General features: G+C 58.0%; 2 protein-coding genes across 2 annotated transcripts; both read left to right on the forward strand.

Moving 5' to 3' along the window:
• Nucleotides 1–1,081: 1,081 nt before the first annotated feature.
• On the forward strand, nt 1,082–3,416 carry CPLANE2 (ciliogenesis and planar polarity effector complex subunit 2; the record flags this gene model as incomplete). Its single annotated transcript, XM_084220281.1, is given in 6 exon segments — nt 1,082–1,286; nt 1,289–1,543; nt 1,612–1,764; nt 1,965–2,089; nt 2,180–2,319; nt 3,188–3,416. Coding segments are annotated over 6 exon segments (1,077 nt in total). The 5' UTR covers nt 1,082–1,111.
• Nucleotides 3,417–4,858: 1,442 nt separating this feature from the next.
• On the forward strand, nt 4,859–16,682 carry EPHA2 (EPH receptor A2; the record flags this gene model as incomplete). The annotated part of the gene is given in 18 exon segments (XM_084220096.1): nt 4,859–4,900; nt 4,903–5,035; nt 7,772–7,839; nt 8,364–9,027; nt 9,779–9,934; nt 10,030–10,362; nt 10,476–10,600; nt 10,930–11,089; nt 11,169–11,268; nt 11,380–11,435; nt 11,514–11,639; nt 11,721–11,903; nt 12,543–12,604; nt 12,717–12,926; nt 13,133–13,282; nt 13,506–13,699; nt 14,730–14,885; nt 16,034–16,682. Coding segments are annotated over 18 exon segments (3,024 nt in total). The 3' UTR covers nt 16,140–16,682.
• Nucleotides 16,683–17,392: the final 710 nt, after the last annotated feature.

Below are 17,392 nucleotides of genomic sequence, written 5' to 3' on the forward strand. Positions count from 1 at the left end.
TCTTGGAGCCAGACATTGGGGATGGGGACTTCAAAGCCTGTTGGGGTTGGAAACTGGAGATCCCAGAGCCTATTGGAGCTGGGAATTCAGGGGTCCCAAACCCTGTTTGGGATGGAAGTTTAGGATGGGATCCCAAAACCTGCCAGGGTTGGGAAATTAGGGACAGGGACCCAAAGGCTGTCAGAGCACTGGGAATGGGGGACACCAAACCCTGTTAGGGATGGAAACTGGGAATAGGGATCCCAAAGACTGCTGGAGATGGTAACTGGGGATGTCAAAGCCTCCCAGCACTGGGAATTGGGAACCCCAAGACCTGTTGGGGCTGGAAATTTGGGATAGGGACCCCAAAGCCAGTTGGGGCTGAAAATTGGTGATGAGGACCCCAAATCCTGCCAGTGCTGGGAACTGGGGATCCCACAGCCTGTTGGAGATGGGAATTGGGGATGGGGGTTCTAGAGCCTGCTGGGGCTGGAAATTGGGACCCCAAGTCCTGCCAATGTGGGAGATGCTTGAGCCCAAAGCATTCCTGTGTCAGTGATTAGGGTTGAGGGAGGGCTCCAAAGCCTGGAAACACTGGCAGTTGGGAACCCCAAATCCCGGCAGTGCTGGGAGGTGGGGATGGGGACCCCCAAATCATTCCAGTGTCAGTAACTTGGGATGGGGACCCCCCCAAAATCCGCAGGGCCGGGGTCACTCCACGTGTCCCCCCAACTCACCGCGCATGCGCGGCTGCGGCTGGGCGTGGTCTCCATAGCGCCCCGCCTATATTCGTGACGTCACTGCGGGCGGAAGCGGCTTCAGGTGAGCGCCGGGGCCGCGTCTTAAAGGGCCCGCGCGGGAAAATTGGTGTGGGGGACGAGGCACGAGGGGGATTTGGGGGGCAGCGGGTCCGGGAAGGGGACAGGGACAGGGTCCCCCCTCTTTCCTAAATGCTGTGGGGTACGGGGTCAGCTAGGGGCAGCACAGACCCCGCGGGGGTGGCAGGAACCCCTCGTGAGAGTGCAGGGACCCCGTGTGGGGCTGTGAGGGACACCCTGGGAGGGTGGAGGGACACTGAGGGGGGCAGGGACCCCAAAGTGGGGCAGAGTAACCGGAGAGGGGCAGGAAAGTCATGGGAAGGCGGTGGGACCCTGTAGGGGGTGCAGGGACCCCAGAGAGGGGTCAGGGAGCCCATGGGAGGGGGCAGGGACTCCATAGAGAGGGCACAGACCCCATGGAAGGCGGGCAGACACCTCACAGGGGGGTGTCAGGGACCCCATGGGTGGTTTTGGGGAGGATGCTGGGACACGGGGGTGTTTTAGGGACCCGATGAAGGATTTAGGGGCACTGGGGAGGGTGCCTGGATCCTGGGGTGGGGTCAGAAGGAGACCCCAAAGCTGCGGATGCAGTGACCCCATGGGGGAAGCGGGGCTCTTCGCCGTCCCCCAGGTTTGGGGGCCCATGGCAGAGCAGGACTGGGCGCTGGAGCCGGGCTGGCTCCTGTCCCCCGCCGGCCGCCCCTACCTGGACTCCATCCTGCACAAGAACCAGCGGAGAGTGTTCGGTGCGTGCCCGCCCTGCGCCCCCCAGCCGGGCTCTCAGCCCCCAGACTGACCCTGAGCCCCTCCCCAGGTCTGCTGGAGCGCCCGGCGCTGCCGCCCGCCCTGGCTGTCCCCACGGTCACCTACAAACTCTTCCTGGCGGGCAGGAGCGGCGTCGGCAAGACAGCGCTGGTGGCCTGGCTGGGGGGGACCCCCGCGCCCCCCGCCCACCACGAGACCCTGGGTACGGCCGGGGGGGTCCGGGGGTGACAATCCCGCTGTCCCCGCAGGCATCGAGGCCACTACGAGACCCTGGATATGGCCCGGGGTGTCCCGGGGGTGACAATCCCGCTGTCCCCGCAGGCATCGAGGCCACCCCGGCCACCCCAAACCCTGGCTACGGCCCGGGGTGTCCCGGGGGTGACAGTCCCGCTGTCCCCGCAGGCATCGAGGCCACCACGCTGTTCTGGCCGGCCAAGCCCCGCGGCAGCGGCCGCCCGGTCCTGTTCCAGCTGCACCTCTGGGACTGCGGGGACGGAGCGCTCAGGAAGTTCGAGCACCTGCTGCCCGTGAGCGGGGGACGCGTTTTGGGGTGGGGGACGCGTTTTGGGGCGGGGGACACCGCCAGGACCCCGCGGTGAGCGTGTCCCCGTGCCCAGGCCTGTAAGGAGGAGGCGGACGCCGCCCTGTTCCTGTTCTCCTTCACGGACCGCGCGTCCTTCGAGGAGCTGCCGGCGCTCATGGGCCGCGTGCTGGGCCCCGGGGACCGCCACCTCGTCAGGGTGGTCGTGGGCACCAAGTATCCTTTTGAGGGGTCCTCAAAAGTCACCCCATGGTGGGGGGATTGCACCCCCGGGGTTCTCAGCGCTTGGCATCACAGGGGCTGAGAACCGCACACCGATGGATTCCTGACTCCTGCTGATTTTCACGGGGTTTTGGGGTTTTTTAGGTGTTCCTTCACCTCCACCCCCACCCCAAAATGGGTTTGCACCCCGAGATTTCTCAGCATTTGGTATCTCAGCAGGCTGAGAATGTGCACAAATGGTTACACCGATGGGTTCACAGTTCCTGCTTATTTTTAGGGGGTTTTGCCACCCTAAAGGAGATTTTTGGGGTGTTGGTGTCTCCCTTGACCCTATATCCCCCCACCAGTCAGGTTTGCATCCCCAGATTTCCTCAATTCCTTGTTAGGCTGAGAATGGCTAACACTCATTACCCCCATGGGTCCTCAACCCCCATTGATTTTTAGGGGGTTTGGAGGGGTTTCTTTGGGTCACAACTCCCACTTATTTTCAGGGGGCTTTGGAGGGATTTTCTGGGTCTCCCTTGGCCCTGTGTCCCCACCCCAGTCAGGTTTGCACCCTCAGATTTCCCAGCACTTGTTATCTCAGCAGGCCAAGAACGTGCAACACTTCATTGCACACCAATGGACTCACAATCCCCATTTCTCTTTAGGTGGTTTCGGGGGGATTTTCCAGGGTGTTGGTGTCTCCTTGACCCCCTGCCCCCTCACAATCAGGTTTGCACCCCCAGATTCCAAACCACTCAGTGCCGGGGCAGGCAGAGAACACTCCCACCTGGTTACACCGATAAATCTCGGGTGCTTCTGGGGGGATTTTCCGGGGCGTTGCTGTTTCCCTTGACCCTGTGTCCCCTCCTCACCTCAGATTCGACCTGGCCCCGCACGCCGCCGTGACGGAGGGGGACGTGCGGGCCTTCGAGGGGACGCAGGGGCTGCGGGTGCTGCGGGCGGGGGGGACCGCGGGGACCGGCGGGGCGCGGGCGGGGCTGGCCCGGGTCGCCCCCGTCCTGGACGCCCTGGTCGAGGAGCTCTGGCGGCGTGACCAAGTGACCGCCGGGATCACCCCGGGGGACACGGGGGACACCCTCACCTGAACCCCCTCTTGGGGTGGGTTTGGGGGGGTGGGAGGGGAAAAAAGGTGCTTTTTTCTAAAATCAGTTATTTTCTATGAAAAAGATCATGGGTGGCCTGACTTGTCCGATTTGGGGGGTGGGGGGGTTTGGAGGGATTTGGGGTACTGGGGATTTGGGGTGCTGGGGTAATGAAGATTTGGGGGTACTGGGGGATGTGAGGTGCAGTGGGATCATCAGGAGGTGGGTGCTGTAGGATTTGGGGTGCTGCAGATCCTGGGGGATTTGAATTTCAATGGGATCATGGAATGGGGGTGCTTGCAGGATTTTGGGGTGCTGCAGTTCCTGGGGGACGTGGGGTGCACTGGGATTCTGGGGATGAGGGTGCTGCACGGTTTGGGGTGCTGCAGATCCTGGGGCGTTTGGGGTTCAGTTGGATCATGGAATGGGGTGCTGGGCCTATTGGCAGATTTGGGGTGTTGTGGACCCTGGCGGGTTTGGGCTCTGTGGGTATTAAGGGATGTGGCTGCAAAGGGAACAGGGGTGCAGGATTTAGAGTGCTGTGGGATTTGAGTTGCTTTGGGGTATTGGGGCATTTGTGGCACTAGAGGTGAAGGGACTGGGGTGCTGTGGGTGCTGCAGAGATTGGGGGTACTGTGGGATTTGGGGTGCTGTGGAAGATGCAGGATTTGAGGTGCTGCAGGATCATGGGGACAGGGCTGCTGAGGGATTTGAGGTGCTGGAATTGATGGGATTAGGGCACTATGGCATTTGGGGTGCAACAGATGATCCAGGGTTTGGGGTGCTGTGGGATTTATGGTGCTGTGGGTGATGGGATTTGGGGTGCTGTGGGATTTAGGGTGCTGTGGATGATGGGATTTGGGGTGCTGTGGGTGATGGGATTTAGGGTGCTGTGGGATTTGGGGTGCTGTGGGACTTGGGGTGCTGTGGGTGATGGGATTTAGGGTGCTGTGGGATTTGGGGTGCTGTGGGTGATGGGGTTTGGGGTGCTGCGGGTCCATGAGTTTGGTGCTGCTGAGGATTTGGGGCGCTGGGCCCCGAGGGTCCCGGGAAGCCCCCCCAGACTGGTCCCCCCCAAAACCCCCAGTATCGAACACGACCGGGGGGCGTGGCCGGTAGTAACCGCGTGGCCCCGCCCCCTGCTGTCATTGGCTGCCGCCCCCCCCTCCCTTCCCACGCCGATTCATGAATGAAAGGGGAGGGGGACTGGAGGGGGGGCGCGTTCACCCCTTCGGGACCGGGCCCGGGGGATCCCCGCGGGGTCGCAGGACCCCCGAACCCCCTCCAGGGCCGTGCCCCACCTTGGGGGGGCTCCCACAGCCCTCTCCCCTCCACCCGGCCGCGTTCCACCCTGGGGCGCGCGCCCTCCCAGTGCCATACTGGTGCGTACTGGGAGCGGCTCCGGCGCCTTTAAGAGCGGGCGTGGCCGGTGACGTCAGCGGGGCATGAATGAACAGGAGCGGGCGCGCGGCCCCGCACCCCACACCCCCCGCACTCCCCGCGGGGCCGCCGCTCGTGGGGCGCGCCCGGGACCCCCCAAAACCGCCCCGCCATGGCGGGCACCCCGCCGGCCCTCACCCTCCTCCTCCTCACCGCCCTCAGCCCCCTGGCCGCCGAGGAAGGTGAGTCCCCCATTTTTTTGGGGGGGAGGGAGCACCCCGAAACTCCTTTTTTGCGGGCACCCCCAAGGGTGGGGTGGTTTTGGGGTAAATTCGGGTGGTTTGGGGGGAGCTGAGGAGTCGGGGAGCGATCTGAGAGTAAAGAGTGATGAGGGTTCCTCCTTCCCTCCGACCAGTTTGGGGTGCGGTGGGGAATCTGCAGGTGCCGGAGCGCCTTTGAGGCGGGGGGGAAGGTTAAAATTAGGGGAAAAGTTGAAATGAGGGCGGAGTAGTTTAAATTAAAAGGGGAAAAGTTAGATTAAGGGGTGAAAGTTAAAGTAAGGGGGGGAAGTTAAAAAGGTGTGTGGGGAGATAAAGCTACAGGGGAGGGCAGCTAAAATGGGGGGACAACTAGAATAGAGGAGAAATAAATTTAAATGGGGCGAAAAAAGGCTAAAATGAGGCAAAACCCAAGAGTTTGGGGCAACTTTTCCCATGACGAGCGTCCGACCGACGCGCCGGGGCCAGGTCCTGCCGGGAGCCCCCAAAAGAGGCTGGCACAGGGGTAAAGGTGGGGGAGATTAGAAAATAAACCCCCCAAAAAGGGGAAAATCACCTTAAAATGGAGCGTTTCCCATGGGTGGTGCAGGGTCGGGTAGGATCCGGCCGGAGAGCTGGAAAACAATGTCAGGAAAATCCCAAAAAATTGCTGGGAAAAAACAAGCAGCGTCTCGGCCTCCACCTCGCAACCCTTCCCCCAGTGATTTTGGGGCTTAGTTTGGCAGGGTTGGGCAAAAGAAAAGGGGGAAATTCACTTTTTCGTGTATACCTGGAATTTTTTTAGGATTGAGTTTCTATAAACTCTGCCTGACGGCTTTAATCCGTCATTTTTTGAGGCTAAGGTGGACAAATCCAGCCCCAAATGCAAATAAATCAGAGGCTGGGATGAAAAATACTCCCTGAAAACTAAAAATGGGGTAAAAAACCCTAAAATGAGGATTTTTGGAAGTGCTGAGGGGACAGCAGAGGAGGTGATCCAGCGGCAGGGGGGGGATTTGGGGTGTGTTCCCAAAGTGCTGTTTTCCAGGAGGGAATACTGGGATTTGAGGTTTTAAAAGTGCGTGGGGGGAAAGGGAAAGTGGTGGAAGAGTGGTGGGATTTGGAGATTTCGGGGGGATTGGTTCCCCTCGGTGAGGTCCAGTGGGATTTGGGGTGAGCTGAGGTGGGGAGGCGGTTAAAGAGGAGGGAATGGAGCAGGATTGGGACTGGGATGGGATCAATTTTGGGATTATGATTGGGGTTCAGATTGAGATTGAGGAGGAGGTGAGGATGGGATGGGGATTCATTTTGGGATTGGGATTCTTGTTAAGGTTGAGACTGGGATGGGATTGGGATGGGGACAGGAATGGGAGCAGAGGGGACGGGATTGGGGTTCACTTTAGGAATGGAATGGAATTTGGATTCAGACAAAGATTGGGATGGGGACGGGGTTAGGTCAGGGGACAGGGACAAGGATGCAGCCAGAATGGGACGGGGATGCCGCTCCGGAGCGCGGGGGTGGCGCTGAAGGTGGCCATAGGGTTGGTGGCCACATCACGGTGGCACTGGAGGTGGGGGCGGCCGTGGCCGGGTGACGAAGGCGACGGAGAATTTGATGATGATGATGGTGGCCGTGGGTACAGGTGACTCCCGGGACGGGGCTGCGGCCCCGGCTCTGTCCCGGGAGCTCCCACGGCTGCTGCGCTCCTGGAGCAGCCCCGGCCCCGGGACTGTCCCCAGAGCCAGCGCCGGGGGCACCGGTGGGGAACCCCCGCCCGCTCCGGCTCTGGCTCCGGCAGCTTTCCGCTCTCCGGAGGCTCGCGGGGGGGATTTCCAGCCTCAGGAAAACCGGGATATCCGCCCCGGCATCCTTCCTGACCCCGGGCACGGCGCGGGGGGGACGCTGCAGCCACCCGCGCTGCCCCCCAGGCAGGTTTTGGGTTCCCCCCCAGACCTGACCCTCCCGGGACCCGCTGCGAGTCCGTCCGTGCTCAGCCGTGGGAGCTGGGGGGCACATCCGTCCCGAAATCGTTCCGTCCCGCCGGACCCATCTCGCCGCTGAACCCGGGCGTCCGGGCACATTCCTCGGGGGTGATTCACCGGGGGGCCCCGCTCCCTCCCCGGCCTCCTCTTCCTCCTCTTCCTCTCCCGGCTCTGGATCCGGCCGCCGCCCTCGGCGTGCCAGGGCAGGTCCCGCCGGGCTCCGCGGCTTCCCCGCCTCTGGGGGCGGCCCCGGGGGCTTCTTCCAGAGGAATCTGCCGGGAACGGGGGGATCCGTGGGTCCAGGGGACACCTCTGGGGCCTGGGACTGTTGGGGGTCCTGGGGACATCTGTGGCTCTTGGGGTGGATCCGTGGGTCCTGGGAGTATCCAGGGGTCTTGAGGACATCCATGGAACCTCCTGGCATTTGCGGGTTCCAGGGATATCTATGAGTGCCCAGGACATCCAGGGATCCTGGTGGGATATCCATGGGTCCTGATGGCATCCACAGGTCCCAGGGATATCTGTGGGTGCCCAGGACATCCATGAATTTTGGGGACATCTGTGGATCCCCAGGAGTGTTTGCACATCCTGGGGACATCCATGGGGTTGTCTGTGTGTCCTGGGGGACATCCCTGGGTCCTGGGGGACAGACATCCAAGGGCCAGAGGGGTGTATTGGTGGTACCTGCAGGTCCTGGTGGCATCTGCTGATGTCCCTGTCCTCTCTCCTCTCCCACAGTGGTGCTGCTGGACTTCGCCAAGGCACACGGGGAGCTGGGCTGGCTCACCCATCCCTACGGAAAAGGGGTGAGCACCCATGGATTTGGCATCTGGCCCTGCTGGCCAGCACCAGGATGGGGAATGGGGACAGCCAGGGGGGAGCTCCATGAGGATGGGACAAGGACATCTTTTGGGGACCTTCACAGGAATGGGGATGAGGGCATCCATGGGGGTGGCAAATGGGGACCTCCATGGGAATAGAGACATCCATGGGGATGGGTCTGGGGGCATTCATGGCAATGGGAACCGGAGCATCTCTAAGGGAGGGACCTCCACAGGAACATCCCTCGGTCATGAGGATCTCCATGGGCATAGGGACAGGGACACCCATGGGGTTGGAGACCTCCACTGGAATTGGGCTGCGGCCCTCCATGGGACCAGGAACACCCATGGGGATGGACACGGGGACATCCACGGGGTTGGAGACCTCTGGGATGGATCTGGGGACCTCCATGGGGATGGGGACAGGGGGAACGAGACGAGGACAAACCCATCCCTGGGGACAGTGCCTCGGTTCCCCTCCATAGCCCCATTTCTGTCTCTGGGGACAGTGGGACCAGCTGCAGAACGTCCTCAACGACTCCCTGATCTACATGTACTCCGTGTGCAATGTCCTGGAGGGCGAGCAGGAGAACTGGCTCCGCACCAACTGGATCTACCGCGGCGTGGCCCAGCGCATCTTCATCGAGCTGCAGTTCACCGTGCGCGACTGCAACAGCTTCCCCACGGCCGGCGGCGGCTCCTGCAAGGAGACCTTCAACCTCTACTACGCCGAGTCCGACGTGGATTACGGCACCAACTTCCAGAAGCGCCAGTTCAGGAAGATCGACACCATCGCTCCGGACGAGATCACCGTGCAGGAGGATTTCGCCGCCCGCAACGTGAAGCTCAACGTGGAGGTGCGGTCGGTGGGGCCGCTCCGCAGGAAGGGTTTCTACCTGGCCTTCCAGGACCTGGGCGCCTGCGTGGCGCTGCTCTCCGTGCGCGTCTACTACAAGCGGTGCCCGGCCGTGGTGCGGGGCATGGCGCGCTTCCCCGAGACCGTGGCCGGCGCTGACTCGCAGACCTTGGCCGAGGTGCGGGGCTCGTGCGTGGCCGAGGCGGTGGCCGAGCAGGCGCCGGCCCTGCACTGCAACGCTGACGGCGAGTGGCTCGTGCCCATCGGGGAGTGCCTGTGCCGGGCCGGCTTCCAGAGCCTGGGAGACACCTGCCAAGGTATGGACTGGGCTAAACTGAGGGGGGGGTCTCAGGGTGGGCCAGCTTGGTGCATGCCTGGGGTGGGATGGGAGGGAAGAGGATTGGCCCCAAAATTCCCAAGCCCGGGTCCTCAGCCTTGAGTGGATTGTGGAAGGGTTTAGCTGAGAGAGGGGTGGGGCAGTGACTGCAAAAATGAGGTGAAATGCCTGAAAAACTCCCGAATCAGAGTTGGAGAAATGACGTTTTGGCTCCAAAATTCCCAGCCCTGGATTTTCATCTTTCAGCATCACTACTGTAGGTAGAGCTCAGACAGGTGAAGGGTGGGCTGGGGGGATCCCAGTAGTAATAGTAAAGTAAAATAAAGTAGCAATACTTAAAAGTAGCAATACAATGTTTTGTTAAATTACTACTTTAAAGTAGCAATACAAAGCAAAAAAATAAATAAAGTAGCAGCTGCAAAATAAGATTGAATATCCTAAAACTCCCCATTTGAGCTGGAGAAATGAGATGCTGGACCCAAGATTCCCCATCCTGGATCATTCCCCTGCAGCATCACTAATGCAGTGAGTGCAGCAGGGCTCAGCCAGGAGGGGGGTGGTTTTGGGGGGGCTCCCCAATAATAAAGAAGCTGCAAAATGAGGCAAAATCCCCATAACTCCTCTCTGAGTGCTTGGGAGGTGCTTCCCCTCCCACATGCCAGGTGCTGATCCCATGGATGGGGAGCAGGATTTGGGATCTCACCGGTGCCACTTTGTGTGTATCCCCCCAGCTTGTCCCCCTGGCACCTTCAAGGCTGCGGTGTCCTCGGGGGGCTGCCAGCCCTGTCCCCCCCACACCCTGCCCGCCCCAGCCGCTGCCGCCGCCTGCCCATGCGAGGATGGATTTTTCCGGGCCCCTGAGGACCCCCCGGAGCATCCCTGCACCCGTAAGTCACTTCCGGAGGGGGGACACAGTGGTGTCACTTCACTGAGGTGACACAGAACCAGCCTGTCCCCTGACCCTGCCCTGTGTCTCCTGCAGGTCCCCCCTCGCCCCCCCAGGCTGTCACAGCCCTGGGGCTGGGGGCCGCGGTGCAGCTGCGCTGGGTCCCCCCTGCCGACCCCGGTGGCCGCGAGGACGTCACCTACAGCATCACCTGCGAGCAGTGCTGGCCCGAAAGCGGCGAGTGCCGGCCCTGCGACGGGGGGGTCCGGTTCTCACAGCCCCCCCAGGGGCTCACGGGGACCGAGGTCACTGTCACCGACCTGGAGCCGCACGTCAACTACACCTTCACCGTGGAGGCCCGCAATGGGGTGTCCCCCTCCAGCCACCAGCGCAGCGTGGCCAGTGCCACCATCAGCGTCAACCAGACAGGTGAGGGGACACTGGCAGCTCCCACACCTTCCCTCCATGGTGGGGACACATCTGTGGTGTCCCTGTCCCCCATGGAAACACCTCAGTGACGTCCCTTTGTGTCCCCACTGCAGAGCCCCCCCGGGTGACATCAGTGAGCCTGGATGGACGGACAGCCACCAGCCTGGTCCTGTCCTGGACGGTGCCACTGCGGCAGCAGAGTCGGGTCTGGAAGTACGAGGTCACCTACAGCAAGAAGGTGACACAGCCTGACACCTCCATCCGTGTCACCTCCATCCTTGCCCCCAGCTGTGTCACCTCTGTCAATACAATCTCCATCCACATCTCCATCCATGTCATCCCTCCATCCTTGCCCTGATCCCTGTCACCCCTCCATCCCTGTCACCTCCCCATCCACATCACCTCTATCCTTACCTCCATCCGTGTCCCTCCCATGTTCATCCCTCTGTCCATGTCACCTCCATCCCTGCCCCATCCATGTCACGTTCCCCACATCATCTCATCTTTGCCCCACCCGTGCCACCCCTCCCTGCGTGTCACCCTAATGTCACCCTGCCGTGTCCCCAGGTGGATGAGAACAGCTACTCAGTGCTGCGCTGCGAGGGCACCTCTGTCACCCTGCCCAAACTGTCCCCAGGCACCGCCTACGTGGTTCGAGTCCAGGCTCTCACTGCCGACGGCCAAGGGGCCTTCAGCCCCCAGCACGAGTTTGAGACCCTGCCCGAGGGTGAGGAGGGGCTGGAGGGGTCGGGGGGGGGGGGTGGGGGCTCCAGGGGGTGCAGGGCTCACCTGGATGGTCCCCACAGGTTCCGAGGCCATGGCATCAACCACCGTCATCGCTGGCAGCGTCGCCGGTGTCGCCTTCGTCGTCTTCCTCTTGGCCACTCTCCTCTACATCCTCCGGCGGTAAGGGAACAAATCCCCCCCAAAAACCCCAAAAAACCCCAAAATGTCATTGTCCCACCAGCAAATGTGGGTAAGGGATGATCTTTTGGGACAAAATGCTGCTTTACACAGGAGGAGGAGGTCACGGCCACGCCAATCTGCTGAGGATGTCTACTTCTCCAAGTCAGGTGAGCCAAGGGACAGTGAGGACAAGAGGGATGGGCAGGGGTTGACAGGGGTGCTGACCCCCTCCTTGACTCCTCCAGACCAGCTGAAGCCCCTCAAGACCTACGTTGACCCCCACACTTACGAAGACCCCAACCAAGCCATGCTGAAGTTCACCACCGAGATCCCTCCATCCTTCATCACCCGCCAGAAGGTCATCGGTGCCGGTGCGTGGCTTTGTCCCCCCAGAGACACCCCGAAATCGGGGTGGGACAGGAGGACTAAGGGTGCCCCCTTTTTTGGAGCAGGTGAATTTGGGGAGGTGTACAAGGGCACCCTGAAGCGTGGCAGGAAGGAGGTGCCAGTGGCCATCAAGACGTTGAAGGTGGGGTACACGGAGAAGCAGCGCGTGGACTTCCTGAGCGAGGCCACCATCATGGGACAGTTCTGCCACCACAACATCATCCGCCTCGAGGGCGTTGTCTCCAAGTGTGAGTGTCCTCTCTGTCCTGTCCCCACCAAAAAACCACCCCAATTTCCCAGCAAAACACCCCCAGAAAAGCAATATAAAAACAAGGTGTTTCGAGCAACGGTGCAAAGCGGAATTTGGGGGACTTGAGTCTTTTGGGGGGATGAGGTTGGGGATTTTTCTGGGGAGGAAATTCAGGTTTATTTGAGAGGTTTTATGGGGAGCTTAAGGGATTTTTGCAGGAGTTGGGGGAGTTATTCTGGGGTTTTGGCTGTTGGGGTTTTTTGGGGTCTGTAAGGGTGTTGAAACTGTTGTTTTGGGAATGTTTAACAGAGGACTTTTTGGGTAGTTGGGGGTCTGTAGTTTTTGGGGAGAATTGGTAGGGTTTGGGTTTTTGGAGGTGGTTGGGTTTTTTTGTAATTTTTGAGGGGTTGGGGTTGTTTTGGGGGGTTGGGGTTTTTTGAGGAGCATTGGGCATTTGGGAGTTTAAGGATTTTGGGAGGGCTTGTGGGAGGTTTAGAGATTTTTAGGGTGTGACTTTTTGGGGGGCTTGGAGGGATATTTTTGTCCATCCCCCAGAATAAGCCATGTCCACCTGTCCACCCCTTGGGATGAGCCGTGTCCATGTTTTTACCTATTTTGGGGTCTTTCTTTTGCACAGACAAGCCCTTCATGATCATCACAGAGTACATGGAGAATGGGGCGCTGGATAAATTCCTGAGGGTAGGTGACACATGGATGGTGGCAACAAGCATGGGGTGGTGGAACCTCCAACATCCACCGAAGGAGGCGGGACAATAGGTGGATTCCAGGCTGGATTCTCCCCTTTTCCCAGGAAAAAGAAGGCGAATTTGGCATCATCCAGCTGGTGGGGATGTTGAGGGGCATCGCCGCCGGTATGAAGTATTTGGCCAGCATGAACTACGTCCATCGGGACCTGGCTGCCAGGAACATCCTGGTGAACAGCAACCTGGTGTGCAAAGTGTCTGATTTTGGACTCTCAAGGGTGCTGGAAGATGACCCTGAAGCCACCTACACCACCAGCGTGAGTGTCACTGTGGCGAGGCAGTGGCCAGGGAGGGGTGGCTGGCTGGCCATGGAAGGGTGGCTGGCCAAGGTGAAGGGGTGGTTGGTTGTGTCAGGGTGGTTGTCCAAGGTGGGTGATTGTCCATCATGGTGGCCATGTTGGGGTGGTTGAACAAGGTGAGGGGGTTTTTTGGGGGTGCAGGGTTGACCTCAGTGTTGCTGCAGGGCGGAAAGATCCCGATCCGTTGGACAGCACCCGAAGCCATCTCCTATCGCAAGTTCACCTCTGCCAGCGATGTCTGGAGCTATGGCATCGTCATGTGGGAGGTGATGTCCTACGGCGAGCGGCCCTACTGGGAGCTCTCCAACCATGAGGTGAGTGCCCACCCTCCACCAGCACCAGTGTTTTGGGAGTCATTCAAGGCCAGGTGGGACAAGGCTGGGACCAGCCTGGGACCGTGGAAGGTGTCCCTGCCCAGGGCAGGGGCTGCAATGAGATGAGCTTTAAAGTCCTTCCAACCTAAACCATTCTGGGATTCTGTGAATGAACACCATTTTTTGGGGGCACCATCCCTGACCCTCTTCCTCCTCCTTGTAGGTGATGAAAGCCATCAACGAGGGCTTCCGCCTCCCGGCGCCGCTGGACTGTCCCTCTGCCATCTACCAGCTGATGATGCAGTGCTGGCAGCAGGAGCGCTGCCGGCGCCCCAAATTCACCGACATCGTCAGCATCCTCGACAAACTCATCCGCGCCCCCGAGTCCCTCAAGGCACTGGCAGATTTCGACCCTCGGTGAGTGCAGGGAGCGCCAGGATGGGGTGGGGGGCAAGAAGAGGGAGGGGAGCAGTTGCCCAGAGCAGCTGTGGCTGCTGCTGGACTCCTGTCAGTGTCCAAGGCCAGGCTGGACAGGGCTTGGAGACTCCTGGGATAGTGGAAAATGTCCCTGCTCATGGCAGGGGGGGAATGGGGTGAGCTTTAAGGTCCCTTCCAGCCAAACCAGTCTGGGATTCTCTGATTCTTGCACATCTTTGTGTTTTCTATAATTTTTTGCATCATTTTGTTTTCATCTTCGCATTTCGTGCATAATTTTTTGCACTCTCATGGTGCTTTTTTGGGTTGGGTTTTGCATCTCTGCACTCCCTCGTTGCTTCTTGCATCTCCATTTCTGCATCATTTTTTGGTATTTCCTCATTTTCACATTTCCACTTTTTGCAGCATCTCATTTTCTGCATCACAATTTCATCATCTCATTTTTGCTTTTATTTTTTGGCATCTTCCCATTTCTGCACTGCTTTTCCATCCTTCCATTATCATATAATTTTTCACATCCTTCCATTTCTGCATAATTGTTTTAACCTTCCACTTTCACATCACTTTTTGCACCATTTCATTTCTGTGCTATTTTTGCATCCTTCCAGTTTTCGGCATTATTTTTTTCCTTTTTCCATTTCCAGAATTTCTCATCTTTCCATTTTCACATTATTTTTTGCATCTTTTCAACTCATGTTTTTTTTCCATCCTTCCATTTCACATCTCTATTTGCCACCCTTTCATTCCTGCACCATTTTTGCACCTTTCCATTCCTGCAGCATTTTTTGCATTAATTTCTGCAATATTTTTGTGTCCTCACCTTCCTGCGTCGTTTTTTGCACCTTCCCATTTTCACATTATTTTTTTACACCTCTCCATTCCTGCACCGTTTTTTGCGTCGTTTCCTCTCTGCACCATTTTCGCACCCTTCTGTTTTCACGTTGCTTTTCCAGCCTTGCATTTCTGCACCGCTTTTTTTGCATCTTTCTATTTTTGCCTCATTTTCCCTCAGGGTGTCCATCCGGCTGCCCAGCACCAGCGGCTCCGAGGGCGTCCCGTTCCGCTCGGTCCCGGAGTGGCTGGAGTCCATCCGCATGCCCCAGTACACCGAGACCTTCATGGCCTCGGGCTACAGCACCATCGAGAAGGTCCTGCAGATGACCCCTGAGTGAGTCACTGTCCCCATGCTGTCCCCTTGACACTCTCAGACTGTCCCCACACCACTCCCCTGCTGTCCCTAGGATGTGTCCCCACACTGTCCCCATACCCTCCTCCCCCAACTCCCGAGGGACAGGGATGTGCTGGGAACGGAAACCACTTCCGTGGCCTTGGTGGCCCAAGGGACAGGATAAAATTAGATGTTCCTTGGCTTGAGAGGCCGGGATGATCTGTATCCGTCTGTCTGTCCCTTGAGATGGCCCGTGTCCATCCATTCCTTGGGATGAGCTATGTCCATCCATCCATCCCTCAGGATGAGCCATGTCAGTCTGTCCATCCCTCGGGATGAGCCGTGTCCGTCCATCTCCCAGGATGAGCCATGTCCATCCCTCCATCCCTCAGGATGAGCTCTGTCCATCTATCCATCCCTTGAGATGAGCCATGTCCATCCATCCATCCATCCATCCATCCATCCATCCATCCATCCATCCATCCATCCATCCCTCCCTCAGGATGAGCCATGTCCGTCCATCCCTTGGGGTTCGCTATATCCATCCATCCATCCCTTGAGATGAGCCGTGTCCATCTATCCATCCATTCCTTGGGGTGAGCTGTGTCTGTCCATCCATCTCTCAGGATGAGCCATGTCTATCCATCCCATCCATCCCATCCATCCATCCATCCATCCCCCAGAATAAGCCATGTCCATCCATACCTTTGGGTTTAGCTATGTCCATCCATCCATCCATCCATCCATCCATCCATCCATCCATCCATCCGTCCCTCAGGATGAGCCATGTCCATCCATCCCTTGGGGTTAGCTATATCCATCCATCCATCCATCCCTTGAGATGAGCCGTGTCCATCTATCCATCCATTCCTTGGGATGAGCTGTGTCTGTCCATCCATCTCTCAGGATGAGCCATGTCTATCCATCCCATCCATCCCATCCATCCCATCCATCCCATCCATCCCATCCATCCCATCCATCCCATCCATCCATCCATCCCTCGGGATGAGCCGTGCCCACTCCCCCATCCATGCCCACCCCGAGGATGCTGCTCCTGGGTCCCCCCAAGCCCAGGGTGTGGCCGTGGTGGCTCCAGCCCCATTCCCAGCCCCATTCCCCACTCCTGACTCTGTGTTCCCCTTCCCCAGGGACATCAAGCGGATCGGGGTGCGGCTGCCGGGCCACCAGAAGCGAATCGCCTACAGCCTGCTGGGGCTGCAGGAGCAGGCGGGGGCTGGGGGGGCCCCGGGCTGACCCCACCCCCCCAGAACTCCACGTGAACCCCCCCTCCTCCCCGAGGGGTTTATTTATTATTTCTGTAATTATTAAGGGTTTTTTTTATAGTGTTATTGATATTGTCCCCATGCCTGGGGATGAAACGGGTGCTGCCCCTTCCCTCCCCCCTAAAAAAATGGAATTTCAAGTTTGTTTGGAACTGGGGGAGGGATTTTTCTTCTTATTTTCCCCCCACATTTCAAGAAAAAAGGGGCTCAGTCCCAAAACTGATTTATTTTTGCTTTTTTTCTCCCTATTTATTCCTCTCCCACCGGGTTTTTGGGTGGTTTTTTTTGCCCTTTATTGCTGATCTGCCAGTGTTGCCTTGTATTTTTAATCTAATTTATTCTATTTTTGTATATTTATTGCGAGGAATTAAAGGTCGTGTCAGGTTTGGGAGAGAAAAAAAGGGGGAAATTAAAAAAAACTCAGCTTGGATGCTTTTTCCCCCCTGTTTTTCATGGATTTATGGGGAATTTTGTGGGGTTTTGAATAAAAATATTGCTTTTTGGTTTTCTAGAATATTGTGTTTTCCCACTGCTTCACAGAGATTGAGGGAATCTGGGGGGTAAAGAGAGAGGAGTTTCCCCTATATTTTAGGGGTTTTAAGGGCGTTTAAAGGATTCTGAGAGAGTTTTAAAGGGTTTTTTAAGGTGTTTTAAGGATTTTTAAAGGTTTTGGGGGGCATTAAGGGGAAGTTAAAGAGGTTAAAGTTTTGGGGGTTTTAGGCATTTTAAGGTTTTTCAAGGCGTTATTAGGGTTTGTAAGGGGGGTTAGGGACTTTAAAGGGGTTTAAAGTTATTTTTTTAGGGAGGCTTAATGTTTTTTAAGGGGTTTATTTTGGGATTTTGGGGGGGGGTTAACGGGTTTTTAAAAGTAAAGGGGGCTTAGGGGGTTTAATGGTGTTTTAAATGCGTTAAAGAGGATTTTTAAGGGTGTTTAAATGAGTTAAAGAGGGTGTTTTAAGGGGTTTACAGTTTTTAGGGGGTTATCAGGGATTTTAAGGGGTTTCACACAGCTCCGAGAGCGTTTCCCATCCGAGGCCCCTTTCCCCAGCAAAACCCAGGAGGAATTTGGCCTTTCCATCCCCCGCCGCTCCCCCGAAGCCGAAGCCCGGCCGCGCCGGCTGCCCGGAGCCTGCAAATGACTGGGTAGGAAAACTCCGGAAAAAGGGGTTTGACATTTTTTTTCTGCCCCAAACCATAATAAGAGTCGGGTGGGAGGCGAGGGCG

This window comes from Fringilla coelebs (assembly GCF_963513975.1).
Source record: "Fringilla coelebs genome assembly, chromosome: 22".
Lineage (NCBI taxonomy): Eukaryota > Metazoa > Chordata > Aves > Passeriformes > Fringillidae > Fringilla > Fringilla coelebs.